The 18,295-nt window shown below is 36.5% G+C and overlaps 1 protein-coding gene across 15 annotated transcripts in view; it reads right to left on the reverse strand.

The window, feature by feature from the left end:
• The window catches only part of LOC123868811 (protein lap4-like), a 97,810-nt gene that overhangs the window by 23,637 nt on the left and 55,878 nt on the right, over positions 1 to 18,295 (reverse strand). For all 15 annotated transcript variants that reach the window (XM_045911426.1, XM_045911427.1, XM_045911434.1 and 12 more), the window contains 5 exons: positions 4,895 to 5,100; positions 3,619 to 3,752; positions 2,569 to 2,653; positions 1,821 to 2,028; positions 295 to 485 (listed from right to left, as the gene is read on the reverse strand). In XM_045911426.1, coding sequence (XP_045767382.1) covers positions 295 to 485; positions 1,821 to 2,028; positions 2,569 to 2,653; positions 3,619 to 3,752; positions 4,895 to 5,100 — 824 coding nt within the window. The remainder of the gene's footprint in view (positions 1 to 294; positions 486 to 1,820; positions 2,029 to 2,568; positions 2,654 to 3,618; positions 3,753 to 4,894; positions 5,101 to 18,295) is intronic.

Below are 18,295 nucleotides of genomic sequence, written 5' to 3' on the forward strand. Positions count from 1 at the left end.
AATACTTAATAGTACCTCACTGACGTATAGAAAGTTTACTCCGCATCGTTATGGCAACACTCACCGAGACGACTTTGTCGCCAACTATCATTTTGCCGTTCAGCGACACGCGCAACACCTAGATGGCGTCGCTGTCGTCGCGATAGGGAGGCAAGCCCAGCCTGCCCGCTATGCTGAACCTGAGCCCTAACCCGTCGCGGTCCGCGAATACCAACTTTTTTTATATGACATATAGATAACGCAGCGGCACCGCTCAGACACCATACTTGTCCCAACACATCATGCAACACTCACCGAGACGACTTTGTCGCCGACCATCATCTTGCCATCCTTGGCGGCGGCGCCGTGCGGCGACACGCGCGACACGTAGATGGCGTCGCTGTCGTCGCGGTAGGGCGGCGAGCCCAGCCCGCCCGCTATGCTGAACCCGAGACCCGACCCGTCGCGGATCAGCGTCGTGTGGACTAACACTTTTTGTTGGTACACTGAAAACAAGATGCAACCTTCTAAACTACTACTCGCTGCATTCAATCTTATCATCATCATCATCACGTGCCTTCTTCGAAACGAAGTTTGGCGATCATCATCCGAAAAGCTCTAATCTACTCGCACGAAACATTTTTGGTCAACGTTTCTAATGGACTAAGTCTGCGGCCCAGGTGGGAGCGGGTGCGTCGTGCGAGGCGGCCAGCGTGTGGTACAAACCCTTAATATTTATAAGGAATTGAAAGGAAGATGCGCGAACACGTGCTAGAGCGGGTGCCGAGCGGCATGGATAGTATGGCATCAGACCCGCTGCCCGCTCCGCAGGACGCACTCGCTCCCAGCTGGGTCGCAACCTAAGAGCCCGTGAAGGCCAGACCTTCGTTACTTTATAAAAGAAAGTTTCTCTGCGTATTGTCCCCAACACAGAGAGGAACGATCTGAGACTATAAAGCTTGGATCAAAGTGGTTTTGGCAGATAACAGGTAACAGATGTGTATAAAATCTTACGTCAAAGTACCTATAAATTTATTTATTAAGTAATATTTTTTATTTTCTTGAGAATATTAGAAATCACGACACAGTATCGAGGAAACCCCCTACCAGACACCGTTAAATTTTAACAATTTATTAAGTGCATTTAATTACACTGCCATTATTCTTCCAAGTTAGCCTGCTTCCATCTTACACTGCATCATCGCATTAGCAACGGGTGAGACCACAGTCAAATGCTAACTTATAACGAATAAGAAATTTAAAAAAAATGTTTGTTTATAATTTTTCCTTTCATTGACCTCATAAGCTTATTGACATGGTTTACGCCTAATGCATGAGATTTGCTTCTATAGTAATAAGGTATATCTCTACATGCACGTATATTTTTACAATAATATTGTTCCCAAGCACAAACATGCTTTATGATATGTGATAAGATAAAATGCAACACCACACTTTATCAGTACAATGACAAATATGTGTATCGTTATTACTATCATTTATCGTTATAATCAATAAATACCCTTTAAAAACCTGCTAGTTCGCCAATCAAAAGCGCAGACTCACTTAAGGTCTAAATTAATAATAACAATCTATCTCCATTTGTCGATAAATTACTTATCAACGTTACTTTTCAAAAAGGCCACGGAATTTTTGACAACGTTGCTTTGTAAATAATTAACTAAAACTAATCGAAAAGGCACTAAAAACGTTATCTAAAACTTTAAAATAAAAGGAGGGGGAGGGCGGCGGTAGATCATACAACACCCAACGCATCGGGCTACGCCGTGGTTTCTTTCCTTCGGTACACTATGCCTGCTCAAACTGCAAGTTACACTCACCCGGTGGTATATACGGCTGTGTGGCAGGCGGCGGCGAGGCTTGTAGCCGCTGGTAGTTTGTGCCCTGCGTGGGGGAAGGAGTGTGGCTGACGACGGGTATAGGCGTAGATTGGTTGTTAACTTGCTCCTTGAAGTCTGGCTCGAACTCCTGAGCGTATTGGTTGCTGATGATGAGCGGCTTGGTAGGAATGCCACGCCCGGATGGCACCTGAAATTAGTTTAAGGGCCGATTTTTCAATAATCAAATACCTTTTATCTGAGGAATAAATTTGTGGGTTTGACAGTTTTGTTAAGTAAATCTGTCAATACGTCAGATCTATTCTTCAGATAAAAGTTATTGAACGAAGAGGTGGTTCAATGAGCAAGTTTAGATATTGGATGTGGCGCTTACAACAAATCGGCCCATCAGTTCTGCGAGAGGCAAATGTTGTAAATATTTGTACTTAAATAATATATTCAATGATTATACATTTTTATTCAACCTGCTTTTTAGCTAAGCATTATGCAGGAGTAAGATACTGACGTTATTAATATCGATCCACTTGCCCACTTCAAATAGGTTGAATTAGAAACTACGATTCATCAGATTCGAATTTATCCAGCCCTCTAAACAGTTGAGTGATCGATACTCCATAAGTGTGCCAACTCAATATACCTTTTAACTTTGTGACAAATGATTTGACTGTTCAAAACTGACAACAACGAAATGTAGGGGATTTCACTAGAAATATGCAAGGAATTTAATCACCTGTCCATTCTCTAACGTTGATACGGTATCTGTAGTACTCGATATCGAGTGATGGCTCGCCCCGCTCGCTGCGCGGCTGTGCGTTCTAAAAATAAGATTATATCATTTTATTAAAACTTGCCAGCATAATATTATGCTCGGTGACATTTATGTGTTCTAGATATGTCTAGGCACAAACATTTTATTACTGCTATAAAATGTACAACGAGTACCTATTATTCGAGGGATAGTAATAGACATAGCTGAAGATCTTTATTCAAATAAACTTTTACAAGTATTTTTTTTAATTTTCACTGAATTTACCACAGGGTCGGAATGCCCTTCTTTATTCGAAGGATACTAATAGAAAGATTTTTATTCAAATGAATCATTACAAGTGCTTTTGAATTTTCACGAAATCCCGTATCTGTCTGCTCTTATTCGTATGCGAAAGGATATGGCAATCCACCGCATAACTATTCCAAGGAAACTTTTAAAATTGTGTGAGTTATGGAAAGGGTTCACATCCTTCAGGAATAAGGAATAGGACGCACGGAGTGAGACAGCAAATATTATAAAGTATACACAATTTTACTGTATACAAAAATGTGGGGCAATTTTATTCAGTGGAAAGCTGGTTCGCTGGTTAACAGCTTATCTCGAAAATGACAGAGCAGAAAAATAGAGCGCCTCTTACCGAAACGCTTTCTGCATATCTTTAAACTTTTAACATTAATCAACAAATGTCACCACATTGATAAAATGTAACTGATCCGGCTATTAGAATTAAACAGATATGATTACCATAGTCAATAGGAGGCTTTTAGTTATTTTTATTGCCAATTTAAAAAGATCACAATAACATAGTGGACTGTAAGCATATTAGAATAAACTAAGGACAGTTATTGGACTGAAATTAGATTTAGAAATTATTCATAAGTAGAAGTTTAAGCTAGAATAAAATTACTTATAGCCTATAGGCTAGATCGTAGTAGCAATAAAGCTACCATTATATAATGGAGCTTTATGGTAAGGAAAAAAATAAATAAAAAGAAATATGAATATAAATACCTTGTAGATGTCGGCGAATCTCTGGTCACGACAAGAGTAAGGGTCGCTCCACTTGCTTTTAGTACTTCCACGGCATAGTAGTGGTCAACATCGACCACTGACGTGCCGTTGACTGACAAAACTTTGTCGCCCACCTATCAAAAAGTTTGCAATTTTAATTTGTTATTTACTTATTTAGGCGGACTACAATAATGAGCTGATTTAGTTTTACACAAATCTTGACATAAACTGAGAGGTCTGAGTAATTATAGAACTATTTTCCTTTAGTAGAAAGCAATGTGAAAAGGATGTCATATTTTATTCAGTATAAGGAAAATGAAATATTTTAGATTTAGTAGGTATAGAACCGAATAATATTAGCATAATTAATTAATTTTTCTAACTAATATTATAAAGAAGTAGTTTGTAAGTTTGGATATAGGATTTGATTTGATTCTAAAATTTTTTTCACTGATGGATAGCTACATTATCGAGCGATAGGCTAAAGCTAGTTTTCAATATTTAGGTAATTCTTTTCAAATATTTGATCGGGAAGAATAACTCGTTCTTGTATGTCGAGACAATATGTACTAACTATATTTATGTCCTCTTTCCTGATAGATATGTGTACCGTCTGGAATGCCCGTCCGGCGTGCAAGTTTCCTGCCACTACTACTACAGCTATGTAATTTTGAAGGAAGAGTTAATCGGCCAATTCCTAAGCAAGCGCAAACCAATATAGACTTGATTATTGCTCTCTATCAGGGGTAATTTCATCATGAATACAGTTATAATCATGAACCGATGGCCGGTTATATCACAGGGGTAGGACAAATTTTCATAGGCTCTATGTTTAGTTATATTTTTGGTTACAATAGATGGACACAATGTAATGTGTCCACAGAAAAGCTCTTAGGTAGCGGAATTTTTGCTGACTAACCTAATTGACCACTATACCATGGCTCGACCAATTTACAAAGCCTTATGACTCACATATTAAAATCTCGCAAAACAGTCTAGTGAAAGCTTTTAGCCTTGAGTAAAAACCTAGAGAAAATGATAACAATAGTTTCTGAGATTCAAAATGTTGGATAGAATGAGACGATACTTTGCTGAAGTCCGAAGGAACGACAAGCTTGATTAAATACGCATTGCATGCTGCACGTTGTACCATACAGATTTGACTGCTTTGGAATAGCTTGTGCCTAAACTTCCTAGTGTTCTGAAATTTACGCGTAGGTAGAGAGACTATGTACCTATTAAGTGAAACATTCGTCGTGATAGAGAAAGCACTTACCCTCAGTCCAGCCAAATATGCCGGCCCACTCGGCGTGACTCGGGAGATGAAGATACCATCGTCATCACCGATATATGGTGTGGAGCCCCGGCCTCCCGCTATGCTCAGGCCGAGCCCGCCCGCCGCGCGAGCTATCCGCACCTCGATACATCGCTGATCGTTCACTATTCGTACCTCGCTGTCCGCTCGTTCCGAGACCGATTCGCCTGCGAATAAAAAGTAACGTTTTTTATTGATAAATAATCCAGCACGACGAAGTTTTTTGCTCCGGACGCAATTGATAAATCCGGATGTAATTTATTTACTATACGGGCCTATTGAACAGGATGAGCTACTTTTTAATAGCCGAATTATTAAACGTGCCTACGAAAAATAAGAATGTCTTTTATGTTCGTCGATATTGTTCTTTGTGTCGCTTTTGATACACTTCAAAACTATTTATCTAAAAGAAACATTATGACTGCATTTTAATCTATTATAATATCGACTGTATCTAAGCTGAATATTGTTATGGCGGTTACCATTGCAAATTGTTTATTGTGAAGTGAAAGTTACAAATAATTCAAAAAATTCCAAATGATTAAGCTGCACATCCTGTAGGTACTAGTGAAAGAGAGTCGTAATGGAAAAATAGCGGTGATAGCCTAGTGGTTAAGACATCGGCTTCCTTTCGGGACTCCAGGGTTCGAACTTGGATCACAAGCACGCACCTCAAACTTTTCGGAGTTATATGAGTTTTAAGCAATTAAATATCACTTGCTTTAACGGTGAAAGAAAACACCGTGAGAAAACCTGAATGCCTGAGAGTTCTCTATCTACAATGATCACAAAGATGTGTGACGTCTGCCAATCCGCACTTGGCCAGCGTGGCAACTAACCACTAACACCAACAATCCTTCTCATTCTGAGAGGAGAGCCTGCTCAGAGGGGTGACTTGCTAACTCACTGTCATTTGACATTTTTTGGTTCTACATTGCTGCTTCATTGAGTGATATTTAAATATTTTTTTTTGTAGAAAACCTTCAATTGATTAAAAATAAATGTCAAATGAGGTGGCTCTCATTTAGTGTAAGGCACTAAGATAGTGAATCCGTAGGTAGTAAGTGAGCTGACGATGGGTCGATGATGATGATGAATGGAAAAATATTATGGATACTGCACTTAATTTATTCATCGTTGACATCTTCATAGATGTAAAAATACGTGAGTAGAATTAACAAAACAGACACTAAGAGTATTGTAATCAAGATTGAACGTGATAAATAATCATGATAATAATAAGTATATAATGGTCTTAACATAATTATATAAATTAACACTAACAGGTAAAGTATCTTGTAATAAAGAAATGTATGAGAAAAAATAGGCCAAGTGTGAGTCAAACTTGCGCACCAAGGGTCCGTAATTTGAAATTTCATCTTAACCCTGTAGGTACCGCACTATAAAATATTGACCTTTTTAGCCACCAAAATAAAATAAAAAACGTTTTTTTAGTTCTTTCATTTTACAATAAGGTTGACATAAGTAGAACAGGCAGACGGACTGAGCCCTTCCACAATACTTGCGGTGCAGCGTCGCAGTCGTCGCACCTCAATGCGATTCCTATGTAAATTCCCACGACTCATTAGTATTCTGTCATAGATTTTTGCGATGCACCGCAAGTATTATGAAAGGAACCTGGGTTACTTTTTTACATTTTTGTACGGTACCCTAAAAACTGTAAAGCTCATCACAGCGCCTATAATTATCAGAGGCATCTCTGTTATTATCGTCAACTGTCCCAAGAAAATTAGTTTTCTAACGATAGAATGATTGACGTGACCGCATAACTTATGAGAAAAAGCCTTTGCCGTAGCACTATTTATGTTATTCATAAAAAGTAGGTAATATACGACACTCAAGTGAACTGTTATGCACACTTAAGAGAAACCGCCATAATTAAAAAACAAGGTTAAACCCCTAGCTAATTGACTGTAGGCGTAGTAAAGAGTCCGCTACGGGAATAATTGGCATTCCCTTGACAATAATTAACAATGCATGCAGCGATAATATAGAGCATATTTGCAAGGTCGCAAGAGCGCCGCTTGAGGATCAGGAGCTTAAATAACAGGCACGAACGCAGCATGTCTTTTTCAATTGTTGGGTTACGTTAGATCGCCCTTAAAACCCTAATGAAAATGATGCAGTGCGTTAAAGATGAACAGTGAACGTAACATCGTGATAGACCTGAGTTTAAAGTTAGGAAAGTTAAGACGTTACATTTACATTAAGTATAAGGTACCTGTAAGGTAAATCACTGCTAAGACCACGGCCAGGTATTGTAACAGGCATTTACGGTGCACATTCAAATTACAATCGTGATTTCTCTTTCTCAAAATTTCAATGCAGACGGTGCTGAATTGAATAATAAACGAGCGTTTTGCCTTACTTGGAGTTCGCACGACAATCAGTACGACAAGATAAATGAAGCGAGCGCAGTGAAATCATGATCCAGAATCGTCGCGTCCGCATCCTGAGCGCACTACAATGGCCAATCAGCCGTGATAGTACTTTCACCCCTCCAATAACCTAAATGAAATTACAACGCTTCTATTGTATCCCAGAAACAAGTCGTGATACTTAACAGAGGGATTCGTGACTATCATTTATCAGCTGGTAAATTTATTTCATTGGGAAATGCTCTTTCCAAGGAATGATGGTAATTTAAGTGGAGTCGTAATGTAATAGACAGGTGAAAGTCGACAGAATTATTCCATTTATCGTTCATACAACAATGACAAATTGCAAATCGCTTTATCGGAATGTAATAGTGGTATACTGATGGACAATCGAGGAATTTGAAAGAAAGGAAAGCGGAGATACGTAAGTGCTTCGATTTGACAAACGGTTCCGTGCATAAATCATTGTTGACACATTTCTTCCTTCTCTAGATTAGCATAGGCTGCAGCAATACCAAAGTTCAAAACTAAACCCGACTTGTCCCCTTAATAAACGCTGAATTAGAAATTAAAAATAATTTCTGTCGCTTAGTAGGTATATTTTAATACTTATTGTACTATATTTATATTTTGGCATCCCACAATAGCAAAAAAATAATTCTATACTTTTTTGGGTGTAACACATACGGTATGCGCTACTGTGGAACATACATAACACCAAACCAACAAACATATATACACTGCTAAAAATCATAACCCTTCCTTTTAGCTTATGCCACAGTCGGGTAAAAACCATTACTTAGGTATTTTAAACTTTGAAGTTTTTTATTTTACTTAAGAATTTACGGCAGGTGCACATACGAGTATAGGTACCTAATTCATTTATTATGTACATAATTCGGTTGACATTCTTTGCCTAGGCAACATTCAGTTAGTTTTACACTTACAAAGAACATCTCTAGTGGTGTAATGATTATAACCTGTAGTTCTAATAGGTCATTTGCCTGTTATTGCCCTTTTAATATTTAATCCGAATTGTGAAGTCAACGGTGAACAGGTTCTGCGTATAGCCTATAGGTAATAAGTGATGTCTAGGAACAAGTTGTGGAGGACTACAAGGCGCTTTCTGGGAATAAATTTATATACTGCATCTTGGTGATAAAGTTATATTGATACAGTTTCCTAATACCTACTGGTAATGTGATATACCCAACACTTCAATTTAAGATGTTTTACTTTCGAACAGAAATATTATGCCGCTTCGCCGCAATGATCTAAATTCTAAACACAAAAAACTTCAACGAGTTTAAAGCAATCTTATCACAAAACAATAGATGTACAATAAAATTATAGAATGTTATCATTATAATCGGTGGCTTCATTTAGATGAAATCAATACAAACAACAAAACAAATCAATACCAATTATTATTTAATAAACTGTTTTATTTCGATTACAGACGTGATAATAACGAACAATCAAAGCAAAAAATGGTTTCTTAACTACTACTTACACTAGCAAAAAACAAACTTAGATGAGACAATTACTAACTCGGGTTGATTTGGATGGTTGTAATAGTAACAGTCGCTAGATTTATAATTTTTTGTTTTTGATTTTTTTACTGTTACTGAAATAAGAAAAACGCGTGGCAGACAGACGGACTTAGTAGCATTTTACATTCTTTTATTACATTGATACATGAAACTTGTGACGATGGTAAACCCTCGCCAGCGGCTCGGGCTAATAAACGTCTGATCGTTTGTAATAAACCTACTTACCGCCCTTGTATCACAATATACTATTACGTAATTTAATTGAACTATAGAAAATTGATTTTGAATGTAACCATAGACGTGTTATTTAGGAACAAAAAACGCAAAGATGGTCGAATATATCACATTTTTCATGTAATGATCATATTCTCTCAAAATCTTTTGGCTTTCATTTATTATTGTTACCACTATATTGAATTGCGCAGTTACGAGTACTACTCGTTACGTGTAAAGAATATGTAAAGTTTCAATAAAGTAGCGCGTTTATACTAACGACTTAACACTTACGTACCTACATCAAGGTTTGTTTATTCGTCTGAACACGGTGTATTATGGATACGGTTTGCAGTTTACACAAAAGGTTATACGCATTGCCTATTTTAAAACGAAAAGTTTGGAACCAAAATAAACTGTGTTTACATTTTTTTTACATGATGGAATATTATAAACGTAGAATGACATCATTGAAATTGGCAATAGGTACCTACTGGCTTGTTGAAACAGGCTTTTGGAAATTCGTATGTATACATACATATACCACTGCAAACAGGTCCTCGAATTTAAATAAATTGGAATCAAACTTAGTATTTTATTGGTCAAAAATTATTTAGGACCCTATCAATGACCTGAACTTGCGAAGTTTTCGAATGTTAAAATGCGTAAGTATAAATGAGAAGTTTGTTTGTTGGTTTATTGGTTTGTGCTTTAATCACGACGCAACGGAGCAACGGATCGGTGTGATTTTTTGCATGGATACACTTAGTTAAAGACCTGGAGAGTGACATATAGGCTACTTTTTATCCCGAAAAAATGTTAAAAACCTAAATCCACCCAGACGAAGTCGCAGGCATATATTTTTAGAGGATGAGTTTCAAAAAGCGAGCTACAACGTGGTCATATCGTTATAAGTGGTCGATAAATCGATGTGTGACAAAAGGATATTAAATTACATGTACTTATTGTACACTGTACATGTACACGGATAACTGTTGCCTAAGGTCTCACTTCACCTCACCCAAAGATGACCGCATCGCAAACAACTACCACAGTTTCACCTTCAACTAAAACAACACATTTATTCTCGGTGCCCATAAAGCGTATTACGTATGGCCTATTGAATAAAAGCTGTAGACCATATAATTTTATTGAGTGTTGCCATAATAATCATAATAACTCACTTTAGAGGGCGTTTGTTTTGATGCATCTCTTACACTACAGCGACTTTATTTTTCATAGAGGGCAAAATAGACGCAAAGCGTGAAAGGAGGTGGAATAGTTTTCATGGCAGAATAAAGAAGAAGGTTGGTGTCGAAAACTAAATTGTTTGAGGCGAAAGAGAGCAAAGCTAAAAACGTGTGCAACTCTTAAGTTTAAGGAAATATTTCTACTAAACTTAAGGTCTACTCCCAATAGTGAAATTAAACCTGAAAGATCTTTAAATGGATGAGTTTATTTAAATCATTATAACTGGCACTATAGGTATAGTATGAAACCAAAAGTGGATTCGTTTCGAGATGTAAATTAAGGCACATACAAGTTTGTATACATTATGCATACATACTTATCTACTTAAATATAATAACATGCAATGAAAGTTTAATTAAGATTGTACACAGAGATAATAGTATAAAACGATGTGTGTTTAATGTAGAGCTTTTACTGGAGTGAAACCTTTTTACTTTGCAGTTTTTGCAAGAACAACTATATCACTGTGTGCATAAAAAGGTGGATATTATGCAAATTAATATTCTTTCCCACTCTGTCATGCGAAAATGATGGTTAGCGTTATACGAAAGAATGAGAACGCATATTTTGTGTGAGACATGAGTACATGACTATGTATTGTAATACTATACAATAGAAGTCATGGTCGTACCGTTGATTGAAAAAGCTTTTCTTATAAGAATATATTTACTATGGTCACGAGCGCGTTGATCAGTGAACAAAATTAAAAATTATGGGCAATAAGGAAATGTCAAAAGTCTCGTATAAGAATCTAGTAAATCAAATAATAATTCATAATAAAATATTGCTAGTATGGTTTCAATTTTATGCTTATTGCATACGTACGTAGGTATATGTAATTTGCACAGCAAAATCGTGTACTTACGTTTCTTCCTCCTTATTACACCCATAACTCCACTTTAAACCGGGACTTATTTCCTGAAAAGGGCTGTTATTTGCGTAGCGAGACCGACGCAAGCTCGCAATAAACAAAGGCTAATATCGCGTGTCAATCAATAAGGTGCAGTGGCCTATACTTCCTAACGCATTCCATGTCGGTCATTGTGTATAAAGAACTACATAATTAAGTTTTAATAACCAGAAAAGTGAATGATAATTTTTGTATTTATTTAAATATTAGTAAATAATGATTCAAAACAAACACAAAACCGGTGAAGTTTGTAAGGACGCGTGCGTGCGCGCTGCCCGGGGCGCATGCGTTGACGGAATGCGCGCTGCACTGCGAGATGTAGAGGCTGTGGCGCCAGCGCTGGCGCCTAGGGCTGTCAGATGATCGAGTTTCAGATCATTTCATATCTACGAGTAGGGACATTATTACGAGTTGTATTAAGAGACAGTTACTAGTCTTTCGCTATAAAATTATTAAGCTGGACTTATTATGCTGGAATTATTATTTCTTAACATTATTTAATTTTATTTAAAACTAGCTGATGCCCGCAACATCATCCACGTAATTTCGATGTTCGTAAATCCCATGGGGACTATTTGATTTTCCGGGGTAGAAGGCGTGAGGTGGAGTGTAACCTACACGCAACCTACACGTGAAAACGTGCGTGAAAGCCAGCAGGCAGACACACAGACACACTTTCGCATTTATAATATTAGTATTAGTAATAATTGATAATTTATCTTTTCTTGTCCATTGTTGCATGTAATAGATGTTCATGAGACCATGACTTATGAGTAGCTATTTCAATTAGATTGAGTATTTATTTATATATTGAATAGGAGGAAGGTTATAATTCTGCTAGGAGATTCAAAGTTCAGGTTTAGCATCCCTAATGGCGCCTACAACCTCAACATTAGATAAAAATAGAAAGGTAAGCCTGGTGCATACCAGCGCCTTTTTATTTTTTACCCTTATATCATCTACGCCATTATCTACGCTGAATTGATCATACAGATAAAAATAATACCTACTTTCGTTTTCCACGCGGATTACGCTTATCGTCTTTAAATTAAAATTTCAATAGCAATAACGTTATTATTTGATGGCAATCAATGATAGTAAATTGTATTAGTAAACTATTTCCAATTAGATACATCCAATTTATTTTGGAATGAGGCAGGTGGACGCCGATCTGTGCTACTGGTATTAATCTTTACTCTGTACCTACCTTCTAAAACAATCTTTGATACCGGTTTCGCTTCGGATGACATTGACATGATATATGACTGCAGGAAGTCTAATCTCCGAAATAATCATTTTATAGACAGAACAAGTGAACGGATACACTTCTCGGTTTTAATAATATATGCATGTTAAAATTCTCTCAGCGCTCAGTTATTTCAAGAAAAAAAAATCTGGAAAATGAAAGTAAAACGGATGGACCGTTCAATCTCGGTGACCAGGCTAAGTGTTTATTAATTAAAATTGTAATGAACTAAAAATAAAATACAAATAACAAAACTAAGTTAACGAATTGATCATATTTATGAAGATCATGATCATGGTAGCATTGATCAAAAATTTAATCATTGGCGCCATGTTTTACTTTCAGACTTAAATTATTTAGCAATATATATTTAGATTCTTGTAGAAACAAGTGTAATTTAAAATTCTTTGTGGTCAGGATCGAGTCTATATGGCAAGTGCAAGAAATGTAAAAATCAATTGGATGACTGAGATCCCTAGAGCGGCTGAGAAAACACCTGATAGTAAATAATCTTTAAACCGTTCAACAGATTTTCATTAACCATATCTAAAGAATCATCTCAATTAAATAGGCTTTCGAATAAAAGACACCATATTCAAATGAATCCACCTATTTGAGCGCAATGATGCACAGACAGACACTCAGACTCAGATACACAGAGATACATATATTAAAAAGGGGTGTTATGTTTTTGTCAGGGGTTCAAAATTAATACAGCATGTCAATTTTTTGTTAAATAAATAAAAAATACAAAACAAAAAAAAATATGATTATAAATATGTAACAAGTTTGCAGAGGTATATGCCTTAAGATTTCCTCTCCTCATTCAATCACGCTGATTAAGCTAACGTCGGAGATAATGTTAAGTCGCCGGCTAACAAGTGGTTGCCAGCAATTTTCTGTAGGCAGAATTGAAATTAGAAACCATGATCGAGCCTACCGGGATATTACTTTCAGCTAACAGCTGTTTATTAATATAAGACAGGAGCTTTAAGCTTTCCATTTGCAAACCTGTAACGCTTCAAACTGTTTTTAAATAAAAAAATTCGCTAAAACTATCTCAACGTCTAGATAATTGAAAAATCTATTATCAGCAGCCTTTTACGGCCTATCTGTTTAACCAATTTCGACGAGATTTGGTACAGGATAGCTCGCATCCCCAGGACGGATACAGGCTATTTTTTATCCACAAAAATTAAAGAGTTTCCACGGGATTTTAAAAGCCTAAATTCGGATTCGAAGCCTAGATCGGGCTGAAATTTGGCATACAGATAGCTATTATGACGTAAGCATCCGCTAAGAAAGGATTGTTGAACAACCCCTAAAGGGGGTTTTCAATCTGTGTAGTCTACGCGAATGAAGTCGCGAGCGTAAGCTGGTCATCAATATTATTGAAATTTCAAATGGAATTCGTGAAGCATAAGCAAATACGAAAAAGCTGTTATACCCCTTTTCCTCTGATATTCTAATTGGCCGATCAAAGCCCATAATAGATTAAGGTTTCTAATGAATATATGGAAGGATGTCAATTAGATACGGCACGCGAGTCGTATTATAATAATAAATTCCAAAACTCCGTTCCTTCCATAATAATATTTAACGGAGTCTTAGCTCTGGGGGATATTGCGTTCCGTGGGGCTTAAGAAAGTAAAACAATGCTGCTAATTGGTTGCATACGAAATTATAAGCTCCAGTTTCATGACTGGCGCTTAGTTACGTTAAGTCACCGTTAAACTTTAACCCCCAAAAAAGTTTTTTCTTCTAATCTTCTGATGGTTAAGGTTACGCATATAATAGTCCAAAGTTAACAAACTATGACTTATAAAATTTTAACGGTAACCATAACGAAACTTTACCGCCTGTCATGCAACTAAACCTAAGCTAAACTAATTTCACAAATTTAAAGTGATTCTATCTTTTGCGTGAAACATTCAAGATTCAAGATTCATTGATTTGTAAAACATAAGTAAAAACGATTGCACTACTTTTAGACCTAAGGTTTACAGATAGGTACAATTGAATTAGCACCATAAGTATCGGCCCTGAATTTACTTGCAATTCAAAATTTACCTTGTTGCGACTGTTGCGTTGTTGTTGATTACTACTTACTCATAATATAAATGCGAGAGTGTGTTTGTTTGTTAGTTTGTCCTTCTATCACGCCACAACGGAACAACATATCAACATGATTTTTGCATAGATATATTAAAGACCTGGAGAGTGAAACGGCCTCTTTTTTTCTCGAAAAATCAAAGAGTTCCCACGAGATTTTTAAAAACCTAAATCTATGCAAACGAAGTCGCGGGCATAGCTAGTAACTCATAATTCAACTTTGTACTCCACATATTTCGTGACATGTCGATCAGCAACTGAAAAACGTACATTACCTTTCCAACGCGATTAAATCGCTTTGCACATTTTAGCTTTGCGAATACTGTAGCCTTTTATTTTGCAGTTCACATAACGGTTGTGATGATGTAGATTCCGAAGAATTTCGCACAAAGGAGGATAATATCTGTGTTGTAGGTGGACGTGACGCCAAAACCGTAAACTAAGCTTTTTTATTGCGACTATACGACAGTTTCGAACATAAACAACTTTTTACCGTAGAATTAGATACGGATGATGTTTGGAAAGTAAAAGAGGAAACTGATCCAAACCTTGCCAAAACGAAAAAAGTTAATGATGAAACTTTTGGCTTAAACTGATTAGTTTTTAACGAAACATCTTAAATCTTATAGAGAACACTTTTAAGGTGATTCTAAATTCGTTTGCATATCAAAGGATTTTATTTATCGCTGACTTGTAACTAGGAATAGAATAAACATGAGTTTTATGTTTCCTAAAAGCTGTCTAGAATTTCATTCCTGTACAATGACCTGAAGGTAAGTTAGCCTTCTATGTAATTGATCATATTCATCGAATATCTAATAGTGGATGCGCTTCAATAACTCATTTCACAGGTTCACTTTCGAGATCCACGACCGCAGCGCGGATTCTAACCGCAATGTACGTCGCTCTACCGTCAGTTGATTAACTCTACCATATTAATGCGGTTACTGCCAACCGACATTATAGTAGAATGGGAGAAACTGGAGCTAGGGCGCAGGATTATTACCACGAGATTGATTTAGATAGACGGAATAAATTAGAAGAGAAAGGTGTACCATTCAGACACAAAAGGCAAGGTGAATGTGTCTATTCAGATTATTTCCTACAGATAAAATGCCGATGCGCAAATGATAAATATTCCAGATAAACTGACACGACAGTTAAGATATATCATAGGCGATTTAGAACATACGGAAATTTTGAGTGTAATAATAAATTATAGACATCGGATAGAAAACAAGATCGTCTATAGGAAAAAACAAATCTTTTGACTGGAGAAGCGTTTTGATTTAAAAAATAATTAAGTACAGCAAAGTTTTTAATATGGTATCTCGCTTCCGAGATCGTATAAGTATGTTAAAGAGGAAAAAAAACACACCTTTTGTGAAAAGTGTTTTGATTTAAAACATAATTATAGTGCAGCAAACGATGTGTTTATACATCACCATAAGTGCTTCTTCCAAATTACGCTTTACGACATTAATTTATCGTTTCGAAAGTAATACCCAGCAATTTGTGCTCATGTCATATGATTGACAGGGCTCTTAATGTGGGCAATAGAAACATTTTTGTCTGAAGCTTGATCGCTCGTGACTGGCAATAACCCGCTATTATGTTCTCATAGAAGTACACTGATTCTTTAAACGGTTTGTATAAGCTTTGTTTAGAGAAATGTGAATGCAGCATTAGTCTCACGAACTGTTTGTTACGTGTGTGATGACCTTTGCAGTGTAGATACCCAAAGGCAAATATGTACCTGACTTGCAATTAAAATGAAATATATACGAACTAGCTTATGCCTTCAAATCTGCATGGATTACGTCATATATTTCAAACTCCTATTTTACCCTCTTAGGATTTTTTTTTGAAAATCCTTTCTTCGTGGATGTCTTCGTCATAATAGCTATCTGCATGCCCAGCCCAATCCGTATAGTAGTTTGAGCTGTGCGTTGATAGATCAGTCAGACATTCAGTCACCTTTTATACGAGTATATTATGTTTATTTCGAACGGTTCTGATCGTGTTCGTCTGCTTTTCTATCGGGCATCTGCGCACGAACTTCATGGAAAGTACATACTTTACTTTAAAGCTCATCGATTACATTTATTATTTTCCTGGTGAACTGGACAGCTTCTACGGATACAGCGCCCGTACTTTCTATCTGATAAAGGCTCTAACGACATAATATTGTAGAATGGAAAAGGTTGCTTTTGCATCTCTTCCATTGCATAAGCTAGCCCCGCTGATTAGATCTTACATAACTTTTGTTATTAAAAATTGCCAATTTGAATGTTACAATTTACAAAAAAAGCAATTTATAATTTTACATAGATTTATTATATTAGACAAGCTAATTATTATTTATTTATAATTTTGTGAATATGTAGCAACTAGTTTTTGCTCGCGACTTCGTACGTAGTACCTAATTCATAGCCTAAAGCACTCAGCTATAATGTTTTCAGAATCGGGTCATAAGTTCCAGAGATTAATTACTCTCTACATACAAACTCACAAACTAACAAATTTTATCTCTCTTAAGGTTAAATTACTATATATCAGATAAAAGTATAAATAAAAAGGCGTGTTGTTAAAAAACGCGGCGACTCAGATTTATTTAATTCGTTTTACGGAAATAATATTTTAGGCGAAACTAAATATAAATATTTTTGTCGTTGACCTTCACCGACCAGTATGTAAATCTTTATGCATATGGCAGATACTTCACTGACGGTAACACTTATCCGTTGTACAAAATAACGGCACACCTATTCCAGATTAGCCACTTGAATTCCAATAAAACATGGTCAGTGACATAAATTTTTACTCAAACATTTAGAATAGAATAAATTACGGCACAAAGCGGGAACAAAATGGATATACAGCCGAAATTAATAACAATCCTATCTGTAATCTATTGATAGGTTACTTAGCAACCGAGTTATTTGTCGAAAATTGTATGGTATATTTTGACAATTCCCTAAGTAAATTACTTAGTAACTCATCAACACTAACGCTCGAAATTAATACAATCAATCTATCCGTAATTAGTACAGTTTGATTATTTTAATTGCGACCATTTAGTCTTAATATTATTCGGTAATAGTACAAGAATGCAAACCAAACAATAATATAAATGCAAATGACAACAAAGGAAGGAAATTACCAGAAACGTAAATAAATGCTGAACTTGACCTCAGGAAGACGTGCACAGAACAGGCCTTACTTGCTTTGAAGGTGAACTCCATAATCGAGCACATGATACCGCGGACTACCGCCTTCGTAACAGCCATTGTTGCACAAAATTTAAATATCGAATCCACTGTGAGGAGAAATTTCGTACTTGGCTATGTAATGGGGAGGCTTATAAAGGACTGTGAGGACTCGCACCTGACGCCCGTGCGGCTCATTAGAACGCACCAATGACTCGGGGAGAGTGGTGCTATTGTTGTCCGTCTCTCGGGAGGGTTGACGCGTTCTCGTCCTAAATATCCACACACGCATGAATATGGTCAAGAAATTACGAGAACAAACTCAATTAAATATTGTGACCATACTATGTATAACTAAATGAAAGAGCAAGATGCAATTCAAACTAATATTATGAAGGCGAATGTGTGTGTGTCTGTTGAAGATTTTGATAAAATTAGATACAGAAACTTGCATCCCAGGGAAGGATAG

Source organism: Maniola jurtina, chromosome 10 (assembly GCF_905333055.1).
Source record: "Maniola jurtina chromosome 10, ilManJurt1.1, whole genome shotgun sequence".
Taxonomy (NCBI): Eukaryota; Metazoa; Arthropoda; class Insecta; order Lepidoptera; family Nymphalidae; genus Maniola; species Maniola jurtina.